The 13,523-nt window shown below is 43.0% G+C and overlaps 1 protein-coding gene across 1 annotated transcript; it reads right to left on the minus strand.

Moving 5' to 3' along the window:
• Nucleotides 1-1,803: 1,803 nt before the first annotated feature.
• LACTB (lactamase beta) lies at nucleotides 1,804-13,241 on the minus strand. The gene is made up of 6 exons (XM_089538266.1): nucleotides 12,978-13,241; nucleotides 11,988-12,054; nucleotides 7,902-8,092; nucleotides 6,832-7,165; nucleotides 5,180-5,345; nucleotides 1,804-4,251 (listed from the first exon to the last, which is right to left on the minus strand). Exons 1-6 carry the CDS (start codon nucleotides 13,239-13,241, stop codon nucleotides 3,693-3,695), a joined length of 1,581 nt encoding a protein of 526 aa, XP_089394392.1. The 3' UTR covers nucleotides 1,804-3,692.
• Between the last annotated feature and the right edge of the window lie 282 nt (nucleotides 13,242-13,523).

Consider the following 13,523-nt stretch of genomic DNA (forward strand, 5'->3'; position numbering starts at 1 on the left):
ACTGGATGATTTCTGCAGTGTGTCTTGGACCCAACTCAGGCTGCATCTTCACTCCAGACTCCAGAGACAATCCAGTTTCATACCGTTTTAACTGCCATGGCCCAGTGCTATGAAATCCTGGGAATTGTAGTTTGTTGTCACACCAGAGTTTGCTGAGAGAGAAGGTTAAATGTCTCCGAAAACTAGAATTCCCAGGATTCCCTAGCACTGAGCCATGGCAGTTAAAGCGGTCTCAAACTGGATTATTTCTGCAGTGCGGTTGCAGCCGAAGACGTTTCTATTTGGCACAAAGCTTTCTGGAGCCCCTTCATGTCAAAATAAGCATCTTAAAAGTATTAGAAGGACTGAAAGATTCTTTGTTTGGTTTTAATGGTAATTTTGAGAGTTGAAATAAGTTCCAATTATTTTTATTCAATTAGGGCTACGTTTTATTGCCATATTAAGATTCTGGGGACTTTTCGGGGATTTTGACTGAATATTTGGTGAGATACGGGGGGATTTGGTGAGTTTTGGGCCAAAGGTTTGGGGAATTATCTTCGAGGCTTGTGTTGGCAACACTGGGATCATGCAGACAGGGCTCAGTTTCCTCCAGAATAAATGCTTGGCATCAGAAGCATTTGGAATCATGGCACTTCTTGCATGAGGGGACCGAGTCTGAGGATGGTCCCCTTAACTATTATCATTATCATTATTATCATCATTATAATTTATATTATATAACAACAATAATAATAATACATTTTTATGAAGAGGATGATGATGATGATGATGATAAATTTGGAATAATGGGACATCTTGGAGAAGGGAACCAAGTCTGAAGATGAAATTATTATTACTATTATTATTACTGAATATAATAATACTAGTAATTATTATTATTTATGAGGAAGATGAGGACAATGATAAGAATAATAAAAAATTATCATGATGATATAATAATAATTATAATAATAATTTTGGAATAATGGAATGTCTTGGAGAAGGGAACCGAGTCTAAAGATTAAATTATTATTATTAAATATATAATAAACTAATAATAATAAAATATATATTTTAATAAAGGCAATGATATAATTATATACTATAACAACAATAATAATAATAAATGATGATGATGATAATTTTTATTTCTATACTCCTCAAGGCTCCAGGCAGAGTATAGCCACACAATTTAAAAAGACATAAACCCACAGCTAAAGTTTATGTTTCATATACCATATACCCACATGCCCTGGAGATATATATATACACACACACACACACACACACACATTTCTGTGCGTTCCTTATGTAAAGGCAAGTAGGTTCCTGTTTCTTATATGTACGATTTCAGATACAGACTCATAGCTTTCAAAAACTTGGATCGTTTATGAAAACTTGAACGTCAAATACAGCTACGAACTCGCTTTGTGTAGGTTTAGCTACAGTTTGTGTGTGTCTTACCTTCCCCTCCTTCTTTCCAAGTCACTGCTATCTCACACAGCTTTTACAAACATTGTTATGCCCATCTTGAAGGAAGAAGCAATTCTGTCTCTGTGGCCATGTTCTGGAAGAGTTTCTTCGTGGCGTTTTGCCAGCCTCTGTGGCTGGCATCTTCAGGGAAGACGCTGGCGAAACGTCAGGAAGAAATTCTTCCAGAACATGGCCAGAGAGCCAGAAAAACTCACAGGAAACGATGGATGCCGGCCATGAAGGCCTTCGACTTGACAGATCCCATTATCCATGTCTTTACCACCTGCTTTAAAAGGGGACAGATTCAATTCAATAGGAACGCAACCCACAGTGAACAATTCAAACAATATGTCAGTGATGTAAGATGTTTATTAGTTAAGGATATAAAAAGTCACTGTTACAAAAAAAAATCCAAATGGGCATTTTACACAATCAGGAGTAAGTATATCTGATTGGCCAAAATAGGAGGTTGATGGAGCAAAAACAAAGTTGGTGTCAGGCATGGGAAACTTTCAACTGAACAAAGTCTATTCTGATTAATGGCAGGCATGCCTAAAGAACTGAAGGTATCCTGGACACCTGTATGGTGCAAATGCCATCAATAAAGAGACATCAGAGATAGATTTAAACTGGTCGAGGAAAAAAATTGCAAGATTAAGATCTTCTTACCCAAACCCATGCATGCTTGCTCAGAAGTAAGTCTCAGTTGTTCAGCAGGTGTGCATCCAAGTAAATGCACACAGAAAGGCAAGCTTTGGAAAGAACGCATAAAACATTTAAGACACTTGTCTCCTGACTTACAAAAACCACGGGTGCAGTGTTTAAAAACTTAAAATAAGATAAGGGAATTTTCATGAACAGCAATATTGATTCTAGTCCAAAGGCTGCACAAATGTTTGCAGTGAATTTCACCTGGGTCAAGCGGAGATAACTACACATCCGCTGACCTGAAGTCAGGTAATTTTGCTACCATGATCAGCAGATAGGAGCGTGAACTGCTCCAAGAAACTTCAGTCAACTCTTAAGTCAAGAGAACGATTATTAGGCCTACAGCTCATTAAAAACAGCACCGCTAATTGCATTTATTAAGTGAATAATGGTGCCCAGTCTGTGCTGAAAGTGTCTTGTAAAGTCAAGTGATATCTGAGAGATTCATTTTGGCAAAATTCCTAAGAACCAGCCTTGCCAACAGCCTCAGCCAGGAGGAGACTGGAAGCAACTCACTCAGGCCTTCCTTGGCTAAAGACTAAAGGGATCATTGCCTGAGGCGGCCCTCTCCCCAGCCTTCCTGCCTACCTCCATTCCTTTTAAAGAGCAGACACCAAATCCTGAATTGAGAGATCTCCACTCCTCCTCTGTTATGGTGGCAACTGGTGGCACAGCTGATCTTCCCCAAGGGTTATCTGCAGAGGTGCACAAGTGGGCTTTTGGCATTATTGTCAGCCTTTCAAACACAATTTGGAAAGCCAAAAAGCACACAAGAGATCTGACTATGGCCAAGATCAGTACTACAGTGTGGTGTAACAGTTTAGAACCACACTACATTTGTCCTCTCAACCACCCCTGAATGGTTACAGCATCTGCTGAGATCTACTGGAATCCTCCACAACTCACAGCGGACCTCTGTGCCATCCAGAGAATTGGGGATCCCCCTATTGCCCCACCATGCCTTCAGCCTTCTTTCCATTCCATTAATCTGCTCCAGAAGGCTGAAAAACTTTCTGAAGGAGTTTTTTTTTTAATGTCACAGTGGGCTCCAGTGGGAAGGGAATGAAGTCCCAATTCCACTGGTGTTGGATGCCAAAGTGCTCACGGCCAGGGAATCCTCTTTGCTGAGGAGCCCAACAAACCATTGGTGCTGTCTCCAACAGGATCCCAGCCTATGCATGCCAGATCACCACTACAGGTTTTCAAGGGGGGCATTTCTTCAAGTTTAACTCAATGCATAGGCAAGAAAAAGAAAAGAGCTGAAGCAATTTTGTTTGCATCTAGGCTTGGCTCAATGTGGCAGAGTAATGACTGCTAGTGCTTTTGGCAACTTACATTTGGGACATTTTGATTAAAAAAAAAACACCCTTTCTTGTTTAAAAAGCCATTGTCTGACCCACACAGCTGGTTTCCCTGAGTGGCAAGTTCTCACAGGATTGGGGGCACTTCTGCACACAAGGTTCCTTTTCGGTGCTGGTGCACATTTATAGCCAGCGTGTACAGTACTTTCCACTCTTCATCAGGGACTCTGCTTAGTCCAGGGGGCTGTTTGGACCAGTCCACTGGGCTAACTTGTCCTTTTCAAACTCTGTTGCAATCTTTAAGGCAGTGCTGCTAAGGGAGACCGATTGCATATTGCAAATAATGGAGACCACCACACCACGGGGGGGACCCGGCGAGAGACCCCTTGTAACTTCAGAGTCAAATTCTTCAGGAAGAATGAGAAGGACGCTACTAGCACCCACTGCCCCACCAGTGTGGAAGGCGTGGTGACGCTGGTGCCTGCAGAAACCGCACACCTGCTTGTTTTCCGCAACAAACCAAGCCAGCCCATATTTACCATCTTTGTCCCGGGATGCCTCTGTGTTGGGGGGTGTCCACATCATGGCGATGGTGCTGGGCTTGAGATAGCCAGGCAGTTGTCCAGTGGGAGGACTTGTCAAGGACCCAAGCTGATAGCCATACAGCATGGCATTCCCAAATTTAAGGAGGTCGCCCACAGTGGACAGGAATCCACCCCCAGCCCACTTGTAGGAGTTGTCCACGTAAGGTGCATTGACCAGCCGGCCTTTCTTGTTGTGGATGTAATACCTGGAAGGGGAGGTGAAAACAATCCTCATTCACAAACAAAAAGAAGCACCTCAGTCCGGCTCCCCAAAAGGTGCATTATAAGTTACTAGGGGTGAGCAAAGTGCAAAGCTTCTGAATATATATATCTATTTGCAGGGCAGTACAACCCTCTTGGGGAGGGTCAATGTGAGCCTCTAACCTCTGATAGTTTCTCACCAGCAAAGCCAGATCTGTAAAGTTTAAGAAAGCGGGAGGGGAAAAAAAACAAAAGAAATTCAGTAGTCAAGAGGCTAAAATCACCCCTCAGTGCAGTCAGACAGTAAGTCAATGGGAGTCAGAGGAGACTAACATCTAGAGACTAGGGAAATTCATAGGAAACCACAAGATGGCAGTGCTCTCTCAGACATCACTCGCAACAGTGCAGAAGCATCACACCACATTCTGCACCATGCTCCCACCCTTTTGCTTGGATTGGAACAGTATGTCAATAGTCCCATCACTTTCCCCTACTGCTAACACTGAGGCCAGAATCAAGTGGATTCAGTAGGATCCCATTGCTTCCACCAGAATTGGGGACATGGGGCATTTCTGCAAGATTTTAGAGTTCTTCTGGGCCATTTTTAGCCACAGCCTTTATAAAAACAGGGAGTGACATTTCTTGGCCATTTCCTGCTGCCCAAAAATGTCTCTTCTGGCACAAAAAAAGCCCCGAGATGCCCCAAAGCATAGCTTCTCACCGATACCAGAGGGAATGGGTGTGTGTGTGATTATTTCTGAAGGGTGTGTGACCTTCCAAGGTCTTCAAGGGAGCTAATTCAGCCCCTACCCTCTCAGACTTGTCTACCTTGTTATAAAGAAACTTCCATGCTCAGGAGGACACACCACATAGACAAAACAAATGAGCAACAATTCTGGCAGGCCTAGAGGACATGACTGAATGACCATTTACCTCGCTCTGTTGTATATCAGGGGCTCATTATCATCCAGTCCTGTTGTTGACATGTCTAGGTCGCGAAATATTTGCAACATGTAGTCTGTGAATTTCTGACCCGCGGCTCTCTCCACAACAGCACTCAGAAGGGTAAACCCATGAGTTGAATACAAGAACTGACTACCTTGAGGGAAGAAAGGCTAGTATGACACACTGTTTATGTTACACACACATGCAGCGGGTTTGCCAAGGTCTACCTTAGTCTTGATGTGGTTGTTATGTGCCTTCAAGTCAACTCTGACTTTGGCTACCCTCTCTTGATGTTTTCTTGGACAAATTTATCCAAAGGATGCTTGACACCACTGCCTTCCTCTGAAAGTGAGAAAGGGTGAATTGCCAGGAACACTCAGGGGATCTCCATGGGATTCAAACCCTAGTCTCAAGCCTTTCTAGTCCAGAACTCAGGCCATTAGATATGCTAGATCACAAAATAGTGTTTTCTTGGATGGATTTATTCATAACGAGGCCTGCCATTGTTTTCCACTGAGAGATTGGGACTTCCTTTGTTAACTGAAGTATGTCTATACTGATTGCCAGTGGCTCTCAAAGGATGGCACAGTATGAAGTCGAAGGCTTTCATGGCCGGCATCCACATTTTTTGTGGGTTTTTCGGGCTATGTGACCATGTTCTAGAAGAGTTTCTTCCTGACGTTTCGCCAGCATCTGTGGCTAGCATCTTCAGAGAATGCTTGCCTGGAAAAAGTTGGGTATATATATGCTGTGTGAGCCTGGGAATGCAGGAGTGATTTGCATGTGCATTGTTCTGTTGCGGATGGCAGGCCTCAGGCTGGGAGGCTAATGCAAAACGTCAGGAAGAAACTCTTCTAGAACATGGCCACATAGCCCGAAAAAACCACAAGAAACGATGGCACAGTATTTCCCCCATCATTCCCAGCTACAGATTCTCTCCAGGCAAAGCAAGGATTCTACCACAGAAGATTTTGAAACCTGGGAAACTGACTTTTGGTAAAGAGATGTATTGCTTTCACACATCAACACTGACAATTGTAAAACTCTGAAAGACCTGTATCACCTCACCTAGGTCTTTGAAAGTTTAGATCAAGGGACACGATTTATATCTTTCTGGATATCCATCCCACTCCCACAATTATGTAAATATGCTTTATATTTTAAGGCCTGGATATCACTCTATACTGCAATTGAAGAAATGGATTCATATCTACGAAAGCTCATGTTAAATTAAAAACCAGCTAGTCTTAAAGACACTGCTATATTCCATTCCTCCTCCCCTTCTCCTCTCTTCCTACTTTTTATACCACTGGGCTATAATCTTTCCATCTCTTCAGGTCCCCATGGAAGTGGCCATCACATGTTTCATATAAAATATACACCTAAGAGGTGGATTTTATGAGGGGAAAACAGCCTGGAAATAAGGACATAATTCAAATAAATATATGAGCAGTGCTTGGGGAACACTAGAATTTGTAGGGAAGTAAATTTTCTTAGCTCTGGAAGAGGCAAGGATGGTTAAATCCTTTGTCCAGCGAAAAGATTTTGTTGAAACAAAAAAGTCACCACAATTCTGACACTTCGCACAGTGGCAATACATCTGCCATAAGGAGGTTGGGTCCAGACTACTAGCAACTCACCTGGTTTAAAGAATAAAGGATCATTTTTAAATATATTCAGGGAGTCAATCACATGATCAAATTTCTCTTTCAAATAATACTCTTCCTGCTCAAACTCCCCTTTCTTCTTTCCACTCTTGGTGTTGCTTCCTTCATGTTCTGGCCTGGCTTTGACCGGGTCATTCTTTTTAGAGTCCCTGTCTTCTTTCTCTTTCTGGGCAGATTTTGTGGAATCCTTTGCAGTCTTAAGGGCTCTGTTGGCCTTTTCTTTCTCTTCCTTAACTTTAGAAATGTCCTTCTCATAGTGACGAATCCCACTTAAATGTGAAGCCAGCAGCCTTGTTGTAACAGTGACCTAGATATCCCACCACCATACACACAAAAAAAGACAATGGCTCAAATTCGTTGTGATGGGAAAACCAGTGCAGGTTACAATTATTACAGCCATAAGGTACGTCCGGTGCTTGGGGTGTGGAAAAGGGAGAGGCTTGTGCAAATGAAGCCATTTACCAGCTGACAACTTAACCCCACTATGGTCAACAAAACAATGCATGTGTAAGACATGGGAGAAAGCCTTCTCAGTGGTTACTTGGAGGCTGTGGAACTCCCTCAATCTGCTCCCTTCTTTGTTGTCTTTTTTCTGGCAATTAAAACCTTGTCTAATCAGGACTCTAGCCATGGCTGACCACCACTTGGTGTGCCATTTTAATTTGCAATCTGTTTTAATTATTTTAATTTTTAATGTTTTAAAATCAGTGTTTTAATTGAATGTACTCTTTAATGCTTTCTAAACTTATATGTTTCATATGAGTTTATATGTTCTGTTTTATTTATATTATAAGCTGCTCTGAATTTCATTTGGGAGAAAAGCAGGATATAAATAAGTAAATCATAAGTAAACAAGTTGCTAGAGGGAATCCCCACCCCAATAAAAGTATTAACTACCTACATTGGGAATAAAAAATGTCTTGTTTCTCATTCACAAGCATTCTGTTTACCATTCAGCATATGCTAGAGGCAACTGACTATATACTTAAGAGTGCCTAGTGATCACGATAGCAAGTAACATTTATGAAAGGTCTGGTATTTACCTTTTTACCTTCATACTCCTTTTCGGGAAATTCTGGAACGTATGTCTGCACTGGAGCATCTAAATCCAGCTTTCCTTCTTCCCACAGCTTTGCCACCGCCACCATAGTTAGAGATTTGCTAATGCTTGCAATGCGTAGGACGGTTTCCGGTTTGCAGAGCACACGGTTTTCCACATCAGCGTAACCCATACCTTGAAGGGAACGAGGACATTACTTTTCAGTAGTATCTCAGGCCCTGCAGCTGGAGTTCTGTGACAACCAAAAAATCAAACTGACACAAACGCTTCAAAATACCTCTCTTTTTCCACAGCAGTCCACATGGCTCTTCAGCTGCAGTTGTAATAAAGGCAAAGGAGTGAAGAGCACTGAAACACGTTGTTAGGAAGTTGGCTCATCTAGGGCTGCTGCCATATTGGAGAATTAATGCAGTCTGACACCACTTTAACTGCCATGGCCCAACGCTATGGAACTATGGTATTTTAATTTGTTGTGGCATCAGCGTTCTCTGGCAGAGGATAAATATCTCACAAAACTACAAAACCTATAGCACTGAGCCATAGCTGTTAAAGTATGTCAAACTGCATTAATTCTGCAGTGTAGCTGTAACTTAGGAAGGCAGACCTATAACTGCTTAGTAAACAATGAAACTGTTTGAAGGTGAAGAATAGAAACTGAAGTAATCAACAAAAAATGTTGGTGGAAATGCCCTGTGTAACAATATACAGACATCAATTAACCAACATAACAGAGATTCAGTCCATTTCATGAGAGGCATGAAGTCAACTAGCAAGAATAAGTACAAATGATGTGGGAGGGCAAGCATGCAGCTAAAGGGCGGAAGCAAATGCAGGCCTTGCCTCCAATAACAATGCTGCCCTCCACAAAGAAATTAATTTTTGCTTCCATCCCACATTTTCTACATTGCAGATAGTGAGGAATTGAGAACTGTTCATACCTAGGGCACAAACACTCTGGTGTATTGGTAACTCTGCCTGCCCCTTTCCTTTGGATAGCTCAACTGTATTTCTAAATACTCAACTGAAGTTTTAGTTTACTGCAATGCTGGAAATTTGGAGGAGTGAAGGAAAATTGCATTTGGGGACAGAACAGCTATACCTGGGGTAAGGAATTAATGCCAATGTCAGATGGCACTGAAATGCAAGAAATGCAAGGCAATTATAACTAATACAAAAATGGGTATTAACAAAAATATCGAAGATTTATTGTCTTGACAACTGAAAATAACTTGCTGTTAAGTCAGAGATGTGTATACTTTAGGCTTGACCAGTGGATTTTCCTGACTAGGGGCCGAAGATCCACCAAGAGCAGCTGGACGGAAAAGACGCACACCTGGGATTAAAGGATTCTAAGCCCAAAGGTTTGTTCTGAGTACAGTACCTGAACTCAGCAGGACACACAGTCCCTCCACAAAAACACCCACCTGTGGTTACACCAAGCCCTTTTGACATTTTGGACAGACAAGGGAGAATCATTCTGTTGCTGTTACTTTAAAAACAAAACAAAACTAGGTGTCAACTGCCCTTGCTGATCCACTACAAGCCACCCAAGGATCTGCTGGTAGGTCAAGACTTACTTCCTGCCCACCCCCCTTTCTGGGTCACACTACAAGTCAGACCTGCCCAAGCAGAATTAAGGGATGCCACCACCCTTTGCCACGCAAACTCCCCACAGAACAAACATCTGGACTCAGCATCCTGGAATTTCCTGAGAAAGTTGTGCCCGTTTTGTCTCTCATCAACTTTTACGTTCCTTTTCTCACATCCCATGTTTACACAAGAGTTTTCAGGACTTCGGGGTGCGATTTGGATTCACACTGCCACCTTCCCGCCCTACACATATTTCAATATTAATTTGTAAATTCACAGTGCATTACAAAATAGATCAGGCTCACCAGAGAGATTTCCCCAACACCACTCCCACGGCTTCTTGCAGATTTTACAGACTCTTTAATTTATTCTGAAGGTAAGGTACAGTGCAGGCAAAGAAGAGTCAGAGACAACATAGAAACAAAACGAATGGTGAAACTTGGCTTTGAGAAGTAGGTGTTCAAAATGGACACAACACTCCCTGGTTTCTAAGGGAAGGGTCTGGGGGAAATTGGAGCAGCGTAAAATTATAGTCATTCATTCAATGCAAAAGGGCCAACCTGGGCTTTTGACACAAGCTAACATTTGCATTATATCCATGGTTTGAATACAGTCATATATGAATGTTATCCAGCTGTAACTGAGAAGTATGCAGCATTTCCAAAATGTTTTTCTTTGAGGGGAAGCGCCAAAGAGCTGCCGCTGCCACCATTTTCCCTCCCAGGCATTAAAAAAGGCCAGAGGTTGCACCATGAGGGACAGAATTCAAGGGGTCAGTGCTTCTTTTAGGCTTTCCTGGACAAATTAAGCTCTTAGCTTTCACCATTCAGAGAAAGGGATGGTTCCCTTTTTGATAAGAGTTGAGGAACAGTACTTACAATGACCTGGTCCAAAACACACTACAGAAACAATTCAGTTTAACTGCCCTGGCTCAGTGCTAGGGAATCCTGGGAATTGTAGTTTATTGTGGCACCAGAGCTCTCTGACAGCGAAGGCTAGATGTCTCACAAAACTACAGTTCCCAGAATTCCCTAGCATTGAGCCAGGGCAGTTAAAGCCATCTCAAACCAGATTATTTCTGCAGTGTGTTTTGGACCTAAGTCAATCCAGGTTTTTTGGGTCAATTTTTTGACTAAAATTTCTAATAATAATAATAATAATAATAATAATAATGTTTATTTATATTTCCCGCCTCTCCCAAGGATCGAGGTGGGATTACATCAATAAAATAATACAATAATACAAATACAATTGATAAAACACTAATACTGAATTTACCACATTCCTATTAGTTCTCTAAAAAACAGTTCATCAGTAGCCAATAATCAGAGTTGAGAGTGGAACATCATCACAAGATTTTATATGGAGTCCGGTGGATAACTCCACCGGAAGAGATCTGTTTTGAGTGCCTTCTTAAAGGCCCCTAAGGTATTGATGAGACAGATCTCTTCTGATAGGCTATTCCATAATTTTGGAACCACAGCTGTAAATGCCCTATAGGAAGTTGTCATTAACCTAGTATTATGATGTTCCAATAAGTACTTCCCTGATGTTCTGAGAGTGCGGGGCGGATTGTGTAAGGAGAGGCGTTCCTGCAAGTAACTTGGGCCCGAGCCATGTAGGGCTTCAAAGGTGATAACCAACACCTTGTATTGGTTCTAGACTTATACATGAGCATATACAGCAATATTCAAAGATATAGTCGTGTTAGTCTGTAGAATCAGTACGTGGAGAGATCTTGTAGCACTTTGAGACTAACAGAAAGAAAGAAAGAAAGAAATTGGAAGCATGAGCTTTCGTAGACTAAAGTTTACTTCCTCAGATGTATTTGAGGAAGTAGACTGAAGTCTATGAAAGCTCATGCTGCCAATTTCTTTTAGTTAGTCTCAAAGGTGCTACAAGATCTCTCTGCATGCATATACAGTATGTAATATGCTATTTGAAACTAGTTAGTTTCAAGCTCTGCTTAAGAATATGTTGTATACCACAAAGCATATGGCAGATGTAGGACTGCAATCCCCACGAACCCTCGCCGTTAGCTGTTCTGGCTGGGAGGTTATGGGAGTTGCAGTTCAGCAATACTTGAAGCCTCACACAATCTAAGTAGTGTTTGCAGGACTACAGCATCCAGTTCCTACCAGCAACGTTTACTGGAAAAACAGTAAGAGAGAGAAAGAGAGAGAAACACGTGATGGGATAGGATTGCTCCAAAGGTCAGTGAGCAAACTGCCAAGTCCAGAGGCACCATTTGTACGAAATGTAGGCTGATAACTCAGATAACAGAAATCTGAGCAATTCTTGCTTCTCTTTTCTCTCTGCCTCCAGTTCGTAATAGCTACAGAAGGCACACCAGTGAACAACCATCTTTAATCTTCATAACGGTTACAGATCTAACCTTTCTCAATAACCATCTTGGATTAAAGATGCCTTCACAATCAAAGTGTCTGACGTAAAAGGAACATTTATTAACAATACTCACCTTCTGCCCATACTTCTTTTCCGTCGACAGAGACTCCGATTACGATCCCAGGGGCTCCCACTTCATCCTATTGAAATAAAATAACATTTTTGGTTTTCTCTAAACAGAGGAAGGTGTGAACCATTAAACCTTCAGGGGAAAATAAGTATGCATACTATAAAAGCACCAGATCCTGGCTGGTCTTGGAAAGAAATCAGGGTTAGCCCTGGTTAATCCTTGGAAGGGAGGCCACCAATGCTGTTAGGCTATATTTCAGAGGAAGGAACCGGCAAAGCCACCTCTGAGGATCCCTTGCCTAAGAAAACCCTATTAAGTTCATGGGGTCACCATAAGTGGACAGAGAGAAGCATCCCCTTGAAGGAAACAAACCCTGCATATGCCCAGCAGGATCATGTTGCCATTCACCCCTTTAAAGCATCTGGGGAGAAAGTAAACCCTGCCTAAGCTCAGAGTACTCTTTTGTACATATGCAACAAACAAATAAATGAAATAACATTCAAATTGTACCTGCATTTGCTAAGGAGCATTTTTAAAAATACCTTTGGTGGTGCTGGGGAGTCCCATGGGGCTGCATATGTTTAGGGGGCGATTTGATAAGATCAAGGCAGCTTACATCGATAAAGTCCTTACAATACAATAAAATAAATCCCAATATCCCCTCTCTCCTTAAAACAAATCAACATAATAAATACAACATAACAGTGACTATAATACACACACACACACGTGTATCTCTCTCTGTCTGTGTATATATGTGTGTGTGTGTGTGTGATATATGGACATACCAAAACAAATGACAGTCCTTTCCCATAGGGAATCACTGGAGAATATTTGCCCGTAGGGAAGCACAGGGCAAGTATTCAATCTATCCAAGTAGGGTTTCCCTATGGGCAAGTACTGTCACTTATTTCAGTAAGCCCCATAGGTTCCTCTCTATACATGGGAAATGCCCTCTGCGTATGCTCAGGAGCTCTCTTTCCTTGCTCCCACCTTGACCCTGCGCAGAAGGTCCCTGCTGGCGGCGAGGGCCCTTCCGAAGCCCCCTTCTTCCCCTCTCTTCCTCCTCCGCTGTCCCTCTGCCTCCTGCCCGGCCTCGTCGTCCCCCACCGCGGAGGCCCCCACCGCCGCCACGGCCGCCAAGCCCAGCCCCGCGCCCAGCAGCCGCCACCGAGGGAACGGAGCAGGAGGAGGATGGAGTCCCCGGCCACGGAGCCCCGAGCAGGCCCTCCTTAGCGCCCACAAGCCCCGCAGCATGGCCCCGGCTCAGGAGAGGCCAAGACCGGGCCTCCGAAGCCACTTGAGGCCTAGGCTCAGGCTTCAGGCCTAGTAGCAGTAGGCCCCGCCGCGTTGCTAGGAGACGCGCCAGGCAGGAGCAGCTGAGCACCGAGCGGAGCAAAACCAAACAGGCAGGCAGGCGGCGCTAGGCCAGTGTAATCGCCAGCCGAGCGCATCGAGATGGAAAGGGCAGCAGGAGGGAGAGAGTGAGCAGGAGGATTGCATCTATGTCTGTATCTAAGATAAGTGTGTGTGTGTGTG

Source organism: Sceloporus occidentalis, unplaced genomic scaffold (assembly GCF_023333645.1).
Source record: "Sceloporus occidentalis isolate IW3139 unplaced genomic scaffold, rSceOcc1.0.p SCAF_9, whole genome shotgun sequence".
Lineage (NCBI taxonomy): Eukaryota > Metazoa > Chordata > Lepidosauria > Squamata > Phrynosomatidae > Sceloporus > Sceloporus occidentalis.